Source organism: Desmodus rotundus, chromosome X (genome assembly GCF_022682495.2).
Source record: "Desmodus rotundus isolate HL8 chromosome X, HLdesRot8A.1, whole genome shotgun sequence".
Classification (NCBI taxonomy): domain Eukaryota; kingdom Metazoa; phylum Chordata; class Mammalia; order Chiroptera; family Phyllostomidae; genus Desmodus; species Desmodus rotundus.
This window is the reverse complement of record NC_071400.1, coordinates 43,633,295-43,646,220: the sequence shown is the minus strand read 5'-3', so window position 1 is coordinate 43,646,220 and position 12,926 is coordinate 43,633,295. Positions and strand designations below refer to the sequence as shown.

The following is a 12,926-nucleotide window of genomic DNA, read 5'->3' as shown; positions in this document are numbered from 1 at the left end:
CACTCATATGTGGAATCTAATGAACAAACTGAACTAACAAGCAAAATATAGACTCAGAGAGCAGGATGACAGCTAAGGAGGGTTAGGAGAGGTTAGGGGGTGTAGGGATTGACCAGAAAGGAAAGAGGACTCATTGACATGGACAACAGGGTGGTGATTGCTGGGGGAAGTGGAGTATAAGGGGACTACATGGTAATGGAAAATACAGTAAAAATAAATTTAAAAAATAAAAATAAACAAAAGCTTCTTGAAGAAAAAAAAGAAAAGGGAAGACTACTTGGGGGCTAATGAGGATTTTCATTACTCACACTGTATCTCCATCCAACAGACTTTTGATATTTATTTACTCTCACTCGCCTTCCTATTTCAGGTAAAGGGGTCTGCAAACCAAGAAGAAAATATAATTAGAGTCACTAGTACATTCTGAAAATGATTCATTCTTTATTCTTTGTGCTCTTTTAGTACTAAATGGAAAAATAACAATGTTATTCCTCTCAATCTTTGCTAATAGTTTTCATTTAAGAATTATATTCTTGCCCTGGATGGTGTGGCTCACTGGATTGAGCACCAGATTGCGAACCAAAGGGCTACCGGTTTGATTCCTGGTTGGGTCACATGCCTGGGTTGTGGGCTGGATCCCCAATGGGGGGTTGCACAAGAGGCAACCACACTGATTTGTCTCCCTCTCTTTCTCTGTCCCTTGCTCTCTCTAAAAATTAAAAAATAAAATATTTTAAAAATATATATTCTTATACATACAGAAACTTGGCACCAAATTCACAAAAACAGATTTAACTCTCACCTTAATGAGAAAATTACAATTTGATGTTAACAAAATATTATTTCCTCTTATAAAACAAGGTAATTGACTTTATCTATGGGTTGAATATGATGTTTAAATATTTCAAAAGTTAGAGCATCCAAAAAGTAAATTAAATGTGGGTCAAGTTCTCTCAAGTTCATATAAGGAAATTATTATTTTACAGGGTCACACACAAATAGTACTTGGTTAATTATTGGAAAGTGATGATTTGTAGGACAAAATAAATACACAAAATTTCAAAATCCCTTGAAACTCACATTAGTTTGCAACTTTTGACATTTACTGGCAAAACAAAAGTCATGCTATTCTTTAAATAGTTTCAGCAGTTCACTCCCTGCACAAATTGTAAAACAACAGTTTATGGCATTGACAACTGTTCAGTGAATATATTTATCTTTTCAAACATGATATTTGAGAGTTTTCCTTTAGAGTATAATAAAGTAAAAAGTTTGTGAACTTTACTATGTTCATGCTAATATTATATTGAGAAAGTGAGGCACTCATACTAAAGAAAGAGGATGGAAATCAGTGGTTAGCAAATTCCATGACAATATGTTATAAACCTTGACTCAACTTTATGAATGTTAGCAGGAACAGTGCCAATTAAACTGTCTCTCTTGTTCATCTGTCAGAAAATACAAGAAAAATGCACGTCTGTGACAAGCTCTTTCCTTCTACCTGTAATTGGAAATCTAATGGCCTCAACTCACAAAAGGAATAGTTGGAGAGGGAAAAGAATATGATGGAACACATGAAGATTCCTCTTTGCAACCCTTGGAAACAAATAATCAACTAAAAATAGATATATATGCAGATGATTCCTTCAGTCTTATAGAATACCAAAATAAAATATTTTATATGTAGACATAAAAAATCAATAATAAAGATAATACACTAGTGGGTAGAAAAATATTAAATGATAAATATATTAAATCCTGGGGAACATATTTATAATTATAATTATACATACTAATGCTTAAAAAAACAAGACAGTATTTTCTGAGTTATTTATCCTTAGACCATATTCCATTAAGGGAATAAAATGCAAACAGGATATAATATTACCTTACGAGCATTCATCACTTTAACAGCTGTAAATGCACCAGTCTTTTCATGAAGTCCCTGAAATACAGTATAGTAATAAACATCAAATTCTGGCTATATAATCAAGCTATCAAGCAGTGAAGTGAAAAATATTAAAATTAAATAAGGTCAAACACTATAGCTTATCATGAAATATAAAATATTGTATACAGAGTGAATGTAAAGTATTATATACAGAACAAAAATATTGAATTATGAACATTTGAAATACTAACTATTTCACTCAAAAAATCATGCAAATTTGTGGAATAGGTTTGCTTTTTTCTTTTTATTACAGTATTGTTGGCATTTAATATATAATTTGTTCAGGTGTACAACATAGCAAATTTCCATTTATATATTTTATGAAGTGATCACCATGATAATATGTTTAATTACCATGTGATACCACACAAATTTATTGTAATATTACTGATTACATTATCTATATTGTACATTACATCCCGATGACTTATTTATTTTATAATTGAGAGTTTTTATCTCTTAATCTCCTTCAATTTTGTCACCCAGTCTTCCAAACACCCTCTACACTGGCAACCTTCAGCTTGTTCTCTGTATTTATCAGCCTGTTTCTCTTGTGTTCCTTAGTTTATTTTGTTCATTAGATTCCACATATAAGTGAAATCATATAGTATTGTCTTCTTTGTTTGACTTATTTCACTATCATAATACCCTTTACATCCACCCATGTTGTTACAAATGGTAAGATTTCATTCTTTCTCATGGATGAGTAATATTCTATTATATATATATGTGTGTGTGTGTGTTTATGTATATATATACATATATACATATATACAACCCTATACGTATATAGGGTTGGCCAAAAAGTCCATATATATGTATATGCCACATCTTCATACATTTATCTATCGATGGAAAATTAGGTTACTTCTATATCCATATCTTGGATATTGTAAATAATGCTGCCATAAACATAGAGATATATGTATCTTTTCTACTTATTTTTTTTTTGTTTTCTGGAAGTTGAATGGAAGTTTACTTTGAAGAGTTTACTTTATTATTTACTTTATTCTACTTAATTTGGACTTTATTTTTTGAGGAACCACCAAACTTTTTTCTGTAGTGGCTGCAGCAATTAACGATCTCATCAACAGTGTACAAGAATTCTTTTTTCCACATTCTATCACTTGCAATTTGTTGTCTTTTTGATAATAGCCATTTTGACAATGAAGTGATATTTCATTACTATGTTGATTTGCATTTACCTAAAGATTAGTGATGTTGAGCATCTTTTCATGTGTCTGTTGGCCATCTGTATGTCTCCTTTGAAAAAATGTCTATTCAGATACCCTGCCCATTTTTTCATCATGTTGTTTGGGGTTTTTTTTAATGCCAATTTTTGAAAAATTCTTTATATATTTTGAATATCAACCCCTGATCGAATATACAATTTGCAACTATCTTCTCTCATTCAGTAGATTGCAACTTCACATTGTTGATGTTTTTCTTTGCTGTGCAAAAGATTTTTAGTTACATGTAGTCTTATTTGATAATTTTGGCTTCGGTTGTCCTTGCCTAAGGAGTCATATTCAAAAACATATTTCCAAGGCTGATGTTAAAGAGTTTAATACCTGTGTTTTCTTCTAGGAATGTTATGGTATCAGGTCTCACATTTAAGTCTTTAACCCATTTTTAGTTTATTTTTGTATGTGGAGTAAGAAAGTAGTTCATCTAATTGTTTTTGCATATAGCCATCCAGTTTTGCCAACACCATTTCTTCTTGAACAGACTGTTTTTCTCCATTGTGTTTTCTTGCCTATTTTATTGTAGATTAATTGGTCATGTAAGTGCAGATTTATTTCTAGGTTTTCTGTTATATTTTATTGATCTATATATACGGTTTTGTGCCAGCATCATACTTCTTTGATTACTATATTTTGTAGTATAGTATAGTTTGAACATGATGCCTCCAGCTCTGTTCTTTTTTCTCATGATTGCTTTGGCTATTTGGGGTGTTTTGTGCTACATACAAATTTTATGATTTTTTTTTAGTTCTGTGAAAAGTATCACCACTACTTTGATAAACACTACATTTAATTTGTATATTGCTTTGAGTAGTATTAACATTTTAATTATGTTAATCCTTCCAATCCATCAGCATAGTATATCCTTCCATTTATTTGTGTAATCTCCAATTTCTTTTATCAATGTGTTAGAGTTCTCAGAATATATCTTTTACCTCTTTGTTCAAATGCAATTCTGTGTACTTTATTTTTTAAAAGATTTTATTGATTGTTTTTAGACAGAGGGTAAGGGATGGAGAGAGAGTGGGAGAGAAACATCAATGTGTGGTTGCCTCTCGTGTGCCCCACACTGGGGACAAGCCCACAACCTAGGCATGTGCCTGATTGGGAATTGAACCAGCAACCCTTTGGTTCACATGCTGGTGCTCAATCCACTGAGCCACACCAGCCAAGGCTATGTACTTTATTTTTTTTAATATAATTGTAAATAAAAACTGTTTACTTAATTTATTTTCTGAGAGTCTGGTATTAGTATAAATAGACACAAGTGATTTCTGTGTATTCACTTTGCATCCTGCAACTTTACCAAATTTATTTACTAGTTGTAATAGTTTTCCAAGGAGTCTGTAAGATTTTCTATATATTGTATCATGTCATCTGAAAATAGTGACCATTTTACTTCTCCCTTTCCAGTTTGGGTGCCTTTTATTTCTGTTTGTTTTTTAATTGCTGAGGCTACGAGTTCTAATATGATGCTGAATAATAGTCATGAGAGTGGGCATCCTGGTCTTCTTCCTTACCTTAGAGGAAAAGTTTTTAGTTTCTAACCATTGAGTGCAATGTTAGCTGTGGGTTTGTCATATATGGCCTTTGTTATGTTGTGGGATATTCCCTCTATACCCACTTTGTTGAGAGTTTTTATCACATATGTAAGTTATATGATGTCAGATGTTGTTTTCTGCATTGATTGAGATACTCAATAATTACATAATTTTTATTCTTTGTTTGTTAATGTGGTGAATCATGATGACTGATTTGTGGATAATGAACTGTCCTCGTATCCATGGATTAAATCCTGCTTGATCCAGTTGATGATCATTTTCATGTACGATTGTTGAATTCAGTTTGCTAATATTTTTGTTGTGAATTATTGCACCTGTGTTCATCAGGGATATTGGACTGTGATTTTTGTTTTTTGTGGTATCCTTGTCTGGTTTTGATATCAAGATAATACAGGCATCATAGGATAATTTTGAAATCATTCTTTCCCCTTTAATTTTTTAGAGTTTTATTTCAATTTTAATTTTAGTTTAATTTTAAGAGTTTTAGAAGGATAAGTATTTATTCTTCTTTAAAAGTTTGGTAGAACTTACCAGTTAACATGTCTGGTCCTGGACTTTTGTTTGTTGGAGGTTTTTGATTAGTGATTTGATTTCCTTACTGGTAATCAGTCTGTTTATATTTTGTTTCTTTCTAGTTCAGTCTTGTGAGGTTGTATGTGTCTACAGGTCTATCATTTTGTTTATCTTTGCAATGGACCAGCTCATAGTTTCATAGATCTCTTCTACTATGTTTTAGTCTCTGTTTAATTTATTTCCACCTAACACTTATTATTTACTTCCTTCTACTTCCTTTGGACATTGTTCTTCTTTCCTAGTACTTTTGATGTAAGGTTATGTGGTGTTTGGGAGATTTTTCTTGTTTATTAGGGTAGGCTTATACTGATGTAACTTCCCCCTTACAAGTGCCTTTTTGGTGTGCTATGACTTTTGGAATATCATGTTTGTTTTCTTTTTGTTTATATTTATATCTTTATATATATTTAATTGTTGTTCAAGTACAGTTGTCTCCATTTTACCACCAACATACCCCCCACCCCACCCATCCCCATTCCCCACCCTTGATCCTACCCCTCTTTGGTTTTCTCCAAGTGACCTTTCTACATCTTCCTGAAAACACTTCCCCCTTTTCCCGCCATTATCCTCTGACCTTGCCTTTGGTTACTGTATGTATGTTCTTAATTTCCATGGTTGTATTTTGATTGCTTGTTTGTTTTGTTGATTAGGTTTGACATATAGGTGAGATCATATGGTATTTGTCAATCACCACCAGGATTATTTCACTTAGCATAATGCTCCCCAGTCCCATCCATGCTGTTGCAAACGGTAGGAGCTCTTTCGATCTTTCTGCTGCATAGTATTCCACCATGTAAATGTACCATAGGTTTTGACCTATTCATTTACTGATGGGCACTTACATTGCTTACAACACTTGGCTATTAAAAATTGTGCTGCTATGAACATTGGGTGCACAGGTTCTTTTGAATTGGTGTTTCAGGGTTCTTAGGGTATAATCCCAGTAGTGGAATTGCTGGGTCAAAAGGCAGTTCCATTTCTAGTTTTTTGAGGAAATTGCATACTGTTTTCCATAGCAGCTGTACCAGTCTGTATTCCTACCAACAATACACTAGGGTAACATTTTTTGCACATCTCCAAGAGTTGTAGTCTGTTGATTTGCTTATGATGGCCATTCTGACCAGTGTGAAGTGGTATCTCATTGTGGTTTTAATTTGCATCTCTGATGGCTAGTGATGCTGAGCATCTTTTCATATGTCACTGGATGATTTGTATGTCCTCCTTGGAGAAGTATTTGTTCAAGTCCTTTGTAATTTTTAACTGGGTTGTTTGTCTTCCTAGACTGGAGTCATGTGAGTTCTTCATATATTTTGAAGGGAGATCAAACCCTTGTCTCAGGTATTGCCAAATATATTTTCCCGTATGGTTGGTTTTCTTTTCATTTTAATGCTGTTTTCTGTAGCTGTGTAGAAGTTTTTTATTTTGATGAGACCCCATTTGCTTTTTCTTTCCTTTATGTCCCTTGCTCTTTCTATCAATGAATATATTACTGCGCAGAATATCTGAGATTTTCCTGCCTATATTCTCCTCTAGGACTTTTATGGTGTCACGACTTATATTTAAGTGTTTTATCCCTCTTCAATTTGTTTTTGTGCATGGTGCAAGTTGGGTCATTATTTTGTTTCTTTGCATGTAGATGTGCAGCTCTTCCAACACCATTTGTTGAACCATTTGTTCAAGAGGCTATTTTTACTCCATTTTATGCTTCTGCTACCTTTGTCAAATATTGACCATAGAGACTTGTGTTTATTTCCGGGCTTTCTACTCTCTTCCATTGGTACATTTGTCTGTTCTTATGCCAGTACCATTGTTTTGATTACAGTGCACTCGTAGTACAGTTTAATATCAGGTATTGCTAATACCTCCTACTTTGTTCTTCTTTCTCAGAATTGCTTCAGATATTCAGGGTCACTTATGGTTCCATATAAATTTTTGAAGTGTTAATTCTATATCTGCGAAATATGCCATTGGTAGTCTAATAGACATTGCATTGAATCCATGAATTCCTTTGGTCATTATGGACATGATGATGAAAATTCTTTCAATGCATGAACATGGTAAATGCTCCCATTTGTTTGTGTCTTCCTTAATTTCTTCAGTGTTGTGTAGTTTTCTGAGTATAGGTCTTTTATCTCCTTCATTAAGTTTATTCCTAGTTACTTTATTTTTCTTGTTGCTATATCAAATGGGATTTTTTCCCTGATTTCTGTTTCTGATATTTCATTGTTGGTATACAAAAATGCCTTTGATTTCTGAATACTGACGTTGGATCCCACTGTTTTGTCAAATTCACTTATTAGGCCGAGTAGTTCTTTGGTGGAGTCTATAGGATTTTCTATGTACACTATCATGACATCTGCAACAATGACAGTTTTGCTTCCTCCTTTCCAATTTGGATGCCTTTTATTTCTTTCTTGTCTGACTGCTATACCTAGGACTTTCAATGATATGTTGAATATAAGTGGCGAAAGTGGACATCCTTATCTTGTTCCTGATCTTAGTGGGAAAACTTTTACTTATTCTCCATTGAATATAATGTTGACTGTAAGTTTCTCATATGGGGCCTGTATTATGTTGAGGAATGTTCCCTGTATACCCACTTTGCTGAGGGTTTTTATCATAAATGGGTGTTATACTTTATCAAATGCATTTTCCACATCTATTGATATGATCATGAGCTATTTCTTTTTCCCTTTGTTTATGTGATGTATTATGTTTATTGATTTGGGAATATTGTACCATCCATGCATGCCTGGGATGAATCCCATTTCATTATAGTGTATGGTCTTTTTAATGTACTGCTAGATGTGGTTTACCAGTATTTTATTGAGGAGTTTTTCATGTATGTTCATCAGCGATATTGGCCTGTAATTTTCTCTCTTCATTGTGTATTTATCTGGTTTTGGAATTACGATGTTGCTGGGTACATAAAAAGAGTTTGGGAGTCTTCCTTCTTCTTGATTTACTGGAATAGTCTGTGAAGTACAGGGGTTAGCTCTTCCTTAAATATTTTTAAAATTCTCCTGTGAAATTGTCCAGTCCAGGATTTTGGGTGCCAGACGTTTTTTGATTACTGCTTCAATTTCATCAGCTGTTATCAGTCTGTTCAGGTTTTCTGCTTCTTCATTCAGTTTTGGAAGATTACATTTTTTTTTTTTAGAAATTTCTCCATTCCACCTTGGTTTTCAAATTTCCTGGCATGTATTCTATCGTAGTGATTTCTTACAATCCTTTGTATTTCTGTGGCACCAGTTGTAATCTCACCTCTTTCATTTACGATTGTGTTTATTTTGGTCCTTTCTCTTTTTTTCTTGATGCCTCTGCACAAAATGCTTTTCAATATTGTGTATTTTTTCAGAGAACCAGCTCCTGATTTACTGATTCTTAGAATTGCACTTTTAGTCTCTGTATCATTTAATCCTGCTCTAATCTTGATTAAATCCTTCCTTCTACTTCCCCTGGGCCATCTTTGTTGCTGTTCTTAAAGTATCTATAGATGTAGGGGTAGGTTGTTTGTTCAAAATGTTTCTATGACCTGAAGTCCAGTTGTGCGCACCGCACCAAGATTAGCGGACTGGGGGCCCACAATTGAATCCCCAGCTGGCCGCCCACATCAGAAACCCCGGCGGGGCGCCCAAACCTGAAACCTCAGGTGGGTGCACACCAGGAGCAGAGGCTAGCTGCCCCATGCACAGGCCCAAGGCGGTGGACCAGCCGGCCTTGCGACTCAGTCCTAAAGCAGCTGACCCAGCAGCTGCGCAACTCAGGCCCAAAGCTGCTGACCAGCAGCCCACACACGACCCAGGCCCAAAGAGGCAGACCAGGTGGTCCTGCGCCACTCAGGCCCAAAGCAACAGATAAGGGGATCAACGGCCTGGCTGCCTGCAAGGGACCACACCTAAAGGCACCTGTTCTGAATAACTCCTACCTAGCCCCTGTGCACAGAGCCCAGCAGGGCCTATTGGCTCTCTAGGAGGAAGGCAAAAGGCCCAGCACAAGGAGCTGTAGGGCTAGGGGAGACTGCATGCCCCAGAAAGACTAGACCCAGTAGGGGGCTGAACTACCCCATAGCAGCACAGAGAGCCCCTAGCATCTAAGACAGCAAAGAGAAGAAGGTGAAGTGTGAGTTGCCCCTAAATGGTGCAACTCAAAGACAGCACAACTGGTGAACTAAAGGCATAGTGGGGAGCAGAAGGACCCTGACGAACTGGACTGGAGGCTGAACAACAGCGGAAGAGTGTGGCTCAGGATGGGAGAAAAGTGAAACCAATCCTTCCAATCACACCCTCCAGTTCCACAGACAGGAAGAGCAGCAGAACTAACCTGACCACTTTAAAGCCAGCAGAAGACTTTTTTTTTCTTTCCTCCTTTCCCCCTGAAATCCTTCTTCCTTTCTGTCCTTCTTTCTTTTTTTGTTCTTTCTTCCTTCCACCCTTTACCTTTTTTATTCCTTCTTCCTGCCTTCTATTACTTATTCTTTTATTTTAACTTTTCTTAAAATTATTTCTTATCTTGCCTCCGATCTTTCTTTATTCCTTCTTCCTTCCTTCCTTTCCTTTTCTGCTCCATTTCTCCCTCCTTCCCTTCTTTCCTCCCCGCCCCGCCTTTCTCATTTTCCCACAGGTGAGACAACAAAACCTGGAGTGCTGAAAAGACCAGAGTTAGACAGTGTTACACCCATAAACATCAGCTCAAGACCAGTGAGTACAGGAGATTAAGGAACCAGCACCACTGAATCCCACTGGCATTCTACTATAGAAGTTCAAACCATAAACTCAGAGAGTCAGAAGAGATCAATTTAAGAAGCAGAGGCTAACAAGAAGAGTCTCACAAACAATGTGAAGACAAAGAAACAATCCCCAAATGAAAGGAACATAGGAAGCCTCAGAAAGAATGCTAACTGAAAAAGAGGCAAGTCAACTATCAGATACTGAGTTCAAAGCAATGGTTATCAGGAAGCTCACTGAGCTCACTGAGCTCACAGAGAACTACCAGAAACTATAGGAAAACTACAATGAACTCACTGCAAACTATATCAACATGAAAAAGGAAATAGAAACTATCAACAAGGGCCAAGAGGAAATGAGGAATACAATTTCTGAATTAAAGAACACAGTAGAAGGAATGAAAAGCAGACTTGATGAAGCAGAGGATCGGATCAGCGAGCTGGAAGATAAAGTAGAAAAAAAACACCCAGTAAAAGCAAGAAAAGGAAAAGAGGCTCAGAAACAATGAAGAGAAATTAAGGGAAATGCAGGACAACATGAAACATAACAATATCCGTATAATAGGAATACCAGAAGAAGAAGAAGAAGAAGAGCAAGGGATAGAAAACCTGTTTGAAAAAGTAATGATGGAAAATTTCCCTAATCTGACGAGGGAAAAAGTCACCCAAATCCAGGAAACACAGAGAGTCCCAGGCAAGAGGAACCCAAAGAGGCCCACTGCAAGACACATCATAATTAAAAAGGCAGCAAGGGAGAAAAAGGAAGTAACATACAAGGGAGTCCCAATAAGGTTAGCAACTGACTTCTCAATGGAAACGCTCCAAGCCAGAAGAGAATGGCAAATAATATTCCAAATAATGAGAACCAGAGACCTGCAACCAAGACTACTTTACCCAGCAAGGCTCTGAATCAAGATAGAAGGCCAAATTAAGAGTTTCCCAGACAAAAGAAGTCTAAAATAATACACTTCCACCAAACAAGCTCTGCAAGAGATGATAAATGGACTGCTTGAAGGAAAGGAAGGAAAAGAGAAAGAGAGAGGAACACAGGTAGGAAAAAAAGGCAATGAATAACTACCTATCGATAATAACCTTAAATGTAAATGGATTAAATACTCCAATCAAAAGACATAGAATAGCTGAATGGATAAGAAAACATGACCCACACATATGCTGCCTAAAAGAGATCCATCTCAGGACAAAAGACTTACACACACTAAAAGTGAAAGGCTGGAGACAAATTTTCCAAGCAAACAGACAGGAAAAAAAAGCAGGGGTAGCAATACTCATATCAGACAAAATAGACTTCAAAAGGAAGGCCATAAAGTGAGACCCAGAAGGTCACTTCTTAATACTCAAAGGAAGAATCCACCAAGAAGACATAAACATTGTAAATATATATGCACCCAATATAGGAGCACCCAAAGACATAAAGAAGATCTTGGAGGACTTCAAGAAAGATATTGACAGCAACACAATTACAGTAGGGGTCTTTAACACCCCACTTTCAAAAATAGACAGGTTTTCCAAACAAAATATCAACAAGGATATTGTGTCACTTAACAATACCCTAGAGGAAATGGACTTAACTGATATATATAGAGAGAGCTTTTCATCCCAAAGGAGCAAAATACACATTCTTTTCAAGTGTACATGGAACTTTTTCAAAGATGGACTACATGATAGGGCACAAAGCAAGCCTCAACAAATTCAAGAAAATTAAAATCATATCAAGCATTTTCTCTGACCACAAGGGACTGAAACGAGAAACCAACCCCAAAGGAAAAAACCCAAAACACTCAAAATCATGGAGACTGAATAGCATGCTATTAAACAATGAATGGGTCAAGAACGAGATTAGGGAAGAAATCAAAAACTTCCTGGAAACAAATGAAAATGAACTCACAATAACCCAACACCTATGGGACACAGCAAAGGCAGTCCTGAGAGGGAAGTTCATAGCAACACAGGCCTACCTTAAAAAGATAGAAACATTTCAAACAAGCAACCTAACCCTATGCCTACAAGAACTGGAGGAACAACAACAAAGACAGCCCAGAGCAAGCAGAAGGAAGGAAATAACCAAGATCAGAGCAGAGTTAAATGACATAGAGACTAAAAGCGCAATTCTAAGGATCAATGATTACAGGAGCTGGTTCTTTGAAAAGATAAACAAAATCGACAAGCCTTTAATTAGCCTCATCAAGAAAAAAAAAAGAGAGGATCCAAGTAAACACAATTAGAAATGAAAGAGGAGACATTACAGCGGATACCACAGAAATACAAAGGATTATAATAAATTACTATGAAGAACTGTATGCCAAGAAATTTGAACACCTAGGTTAAATGGACACATTTCTTGAAAAATATAATCTTCCAAAACTGAATGAAGAAGTAGCAGAAAACCTGAACAGACTAAAAACAGCAGACGAAATTGAAGCAGTCATCAAAAAACTCCCAACACACAAAAACCCTGGACCAGATGGTTTCACAGGAGAATTCTGCAGAGCATTTAAAGAAGAGCTAACCCCTATCCTTCACAGGCTATTTGAAAAAACCCAAAATGATGGAAGATGCCCCAACTCTTTTTATGAAGCCAACATCATCCTAATTCCAAAACCAGATAAAGACACAACGAAGAAAGAAAACTTCAGGCCAATATCGCTGATGAACATAGATGCAAAAATTCTCAACAAAATATTGGCAAACCGCATCCAGCAATATGTTAAAAAGATCATACACCATGACCAAGTGGGATTCATCCCAGGGATGCAAGGATGGTACAATATTCGTAAATCAATAAACATAATACATCACATAAACAAAATCAAAGACAAAATCCACTTGATCATATCAATATATGCAGAAAA

The 12,926-nt window shown here is 35.9% G+C and overlaps 1 protein-coding gene across 1 annotated transcript in view; it reads right to left on the bottom strand.

Moving 5' to 3' along the window:
• Positions 1–12,926, bottom strand: part of NRK (Nik related kinase) — a 315,957-nt gene that overhangs the window by 155,599 nt on the left and 147,432 nt on the right. The window contains 2 exon segments of the mRNA XM_053916916.2: positions 309–380; positions 1,889–1,945. Coding sequence (XP_053772891.2) covers positions 309–380; positions 1,889–1,945 — 129 coding nt within the window.